Genomic DNA, 2447 nt, shown 5'->3' with positions numbered 1-2447 from the left:
GTCCAGATCCGGCCTCCTTGGCTATTTCCGGCTGACTTTAGCCATCCAGCTCTGACAGGTAAATGGCCGCCGCTCTTCTCCTATGCTGTTTGGTATGCCTTCAGAACAATTTCTCATGGACTACTAAAAAAAACCCTGTCCTAGCGTTACTCATTTGCTCACGCTTCATATGCTTGTCCATCCATGCGGCGATTGAATGTGAAAAGTGAAATATGATTATGTTGTTAAGGCATACATCTTGAATTTTTGTACTACAGTACTATCTATTTGTATCGTAACGTCCCAATTCTTATCAAAAGCCACTTGTTTTAGATAATGGCACGTAAAAGAGCCATCTTTAGAAACTTCCCCAAGTGGTGGCTTTTCAAATTAAGGAAGCGGAAAGCACGTAGGCTTGCTCCACTGCCTCCCCCATCACCTCCACCACTGCCTCCCCCACCATCTCCTCCGCCACCCCAATCACCTACACCACCTCCCCCAGGTATGTTTTGTGTTGGTTTGCATTAATTTTGAAAATTCACATCGGTCACAAGGGGTTTTGGTCTATTAGTTTGATAAACTGGGCTTCTTCCATGCAGCTATTCCTGAGCCTTATTTTAGCCCTGTTACCCACAATCAAGAGCGCCGTGATCAAATTGCCAATGCTCTAGTTATGCTTGCTATTGGTGATCCTGAAGCTGAAGATGAGAGTTATGATACATTCATTCCTGTCATCAATCTTAGGGCGCATCAAGGATCGTATTGCCTTCTTTTTGAGAGTGCTCTAATGAAACAGCGTGAAGACGAATCTCCATTTGGTCATCATGTCCTAAACTTTCCTCTTCCTGATGACAGTGATGTTTTACCTGTGCCCACAGATGCTATGCAAACAAAGACCTTTGAGAATACAGAAGGGGAAATAAGTTTGACTGTGCTATCTTGTAAAACAGAATTCCATCACTGTGATTCCATTGAATTTGGAGGAGAGGTTGTAGTGGGTCAGAAGTTGTTCTTATATGACCTCAGATATGGCACTCCTTCACTCGTCGATGGCCATGTGACGTATGCTCTAGACTCGTTTATTTTATTTGTCACTAATATATTAGTCTTTAGTTTGAAACTAACAAATATTTGGCCTACCCAGCTGTGTAGGTTCAGATTCTTTTGTGCTGGATGCTAACTCATGTGATGGTTTTGTGAATGGAGCTCTTGTATTTGATGATGAAAATAGACTCGTTGGAGTGGTGTATCATCAAGTCGGCTCTCCAGTAGCTGTCAATATTGATCGTTTAGAGGAACTCTTGTTACAAATCTTTCCTGGGAATCAGGTTGGGCCTTGGTTGTTTTTAGATTATATAAATTTGTGACAATTGTGAAAGTGCAGTGTTACATTTACATTTTATTTGTGCAGAATATGGATGACTTTTACCAGAGTTTAGAGCAAATGTGAGTGGCCCCAGCTCCACCTCAGGGCTAAGGTTGGTAGAGAGTTGGAAATTTGAATATGTTGAATCAATGCCATATTTGTTTCACGCTAATGTTCTGCTCACTTGTCTTATTTGGAAGCAGGCGGTGCTTAAATTGGCGCCTTGGCTGTGCTTTGCTGCTCTGCTTCGGCTGTGTTTTTGCCAATCAATGTTGTACTTGCGTGTCTGCTCAACAACTTCTGGCAGCTACTTGTGTTAGCCTATGACTATCCCAAGCTACTTGTGTTAGCCTATGACTATCCCCAGCTACTTGTGTTAGCCTATGACTATCCCCAGCTACTTGTGTTGACTCTATTAGCCTATGGCTACCCCTTTTTATTTTGAAGTTGTTGCAGTAACCCTGCTATGTTGGCTGTTAAGAGCGACTTGCCGATTGTTATGCTGTAGACAAAACAGAGTTTTGGTGATGCTGACAAAGGGGTGGTAAGACAAGTGATGCAAAAATGGTTTCTATTGGCAGAATTACTCGACAGTGGCTGCTACAGTATTAAACAAGCACCCTTTAGCTCCACTGCCACGGTCGAGTACTTGTGTGGTGATGTGTGCAGCCAATAGAAACCATGAATAATTACTCAACATTGCAGATTTTGTGCAAGAAATATTTCCAACAACGCCTGAAATGAAACGTCCCATGTTCCGGCAGAAAACAGGACAGTGCGTTTCAACTCTTTTGATGAAAACAGAACCACTGTAGCAGGGCTGGAGGTCTTGACTCTTTTGAGGAAAACAGAGCCACTCTAGCAGAGCTGGCATAAACTAGATATGTTTCATTAGTATATACTGTATTTCATTGAGAGATAATTGCATGTTTAGTCCTAGTTGCAGGCGATGTCCAACATGGTCCTCGTAATGAGAAACTGCTCCAATACAGTACTTGTACATGCGAATGCGTTTTATAGTTCATACGATCCCGGAGGTTGCAGCAGCCAGTATTATTTTTACTAAATGACCCTTAAAGGGTCTTATTTCATGCACTGACCC

The 2447-nt window shown here is 42.4% G+C and overlaps 1 protein-coding gene across 2 annotated transcripts; it reads left to right on the top strand.

The window, feature by feature from the left end:
- Positions 1 to 1898, top strand: LOC119345291. 2 transcript variants are annotated; one of them, XM_037615427.1, is made up of 6 exons: positions 1 to 58; positions 313 to 481; positions 579 to 1041; positions 1124 to 1307; positions 1391 to 1457; positions 1549 to 1898. In XM_037615427.1, exons 2-5 carry the CDS (start codon positions 316 to 318, stop codon positions 1427 to 1429), a joined length of 852 nt encoding a protein of 283 aa, XP_037471324.1. In that variant the 5' UTR covers positions 1 to 58; positions 313 to 315; the 3' UTR covers positions 1430 to 1457; positions 1549 to 1898. The 2 variants fall into 2 exon arrangements, with proteins under 2 accessions (XP_037471324.1, XP_037471325.1); XM_037615428.1 differs by having other exon boundaries at positions 1546 to 1898.
- Positions 1899 to 2447: the final 549 nt, after the last annotated feature.

This window comes from Triticum dicoccoides, unplaced genomic scaffold (assembly GCF_002162155.2).
Source record: "Triticum dicoccoides isolate Atlit2015 ecotype Zavitan unplaced genomic scaffold, WEW_v2.0 scaffold222223, whole genome shotgun sequence".
Taxonomy (NCBI): Eukaryota; Viridiplantae; Streptophyta; class Magnoliopsida; order Poales; family Poaceae; genus Triticum; species Triticum dicoccoides.
Note: the sequence above shows the minus strand (reverse complement) of the source record. Positions and strands in the feature narration are given on the sequence as shown.

Excerpts from the sequence above, each read along its gene's own strand:
- LOC119345291 (XM_037615427.1), top strand. The coding sequence starts at position 316 with ATGGCACGTAAAAGAGCCATCTTTAGAAACTTCCCCAAGTGGTGGCTT. Across the intron at positions 482-578 it reads ACCTACACCACCTCCCCCAG|CTATTCCTGAGCCTTATTTT; the intron begins GTATGTTTTGTG and ends TCTTCCATGCAG. Across the intron at positions 1,042-1,123 it reads CTCGTCGATGGCCATGTGAC|CTGTGTAGGTTCAGATTCTT; the intron begins GTATGCTCTAGA and ends TGGCCTACCCAG.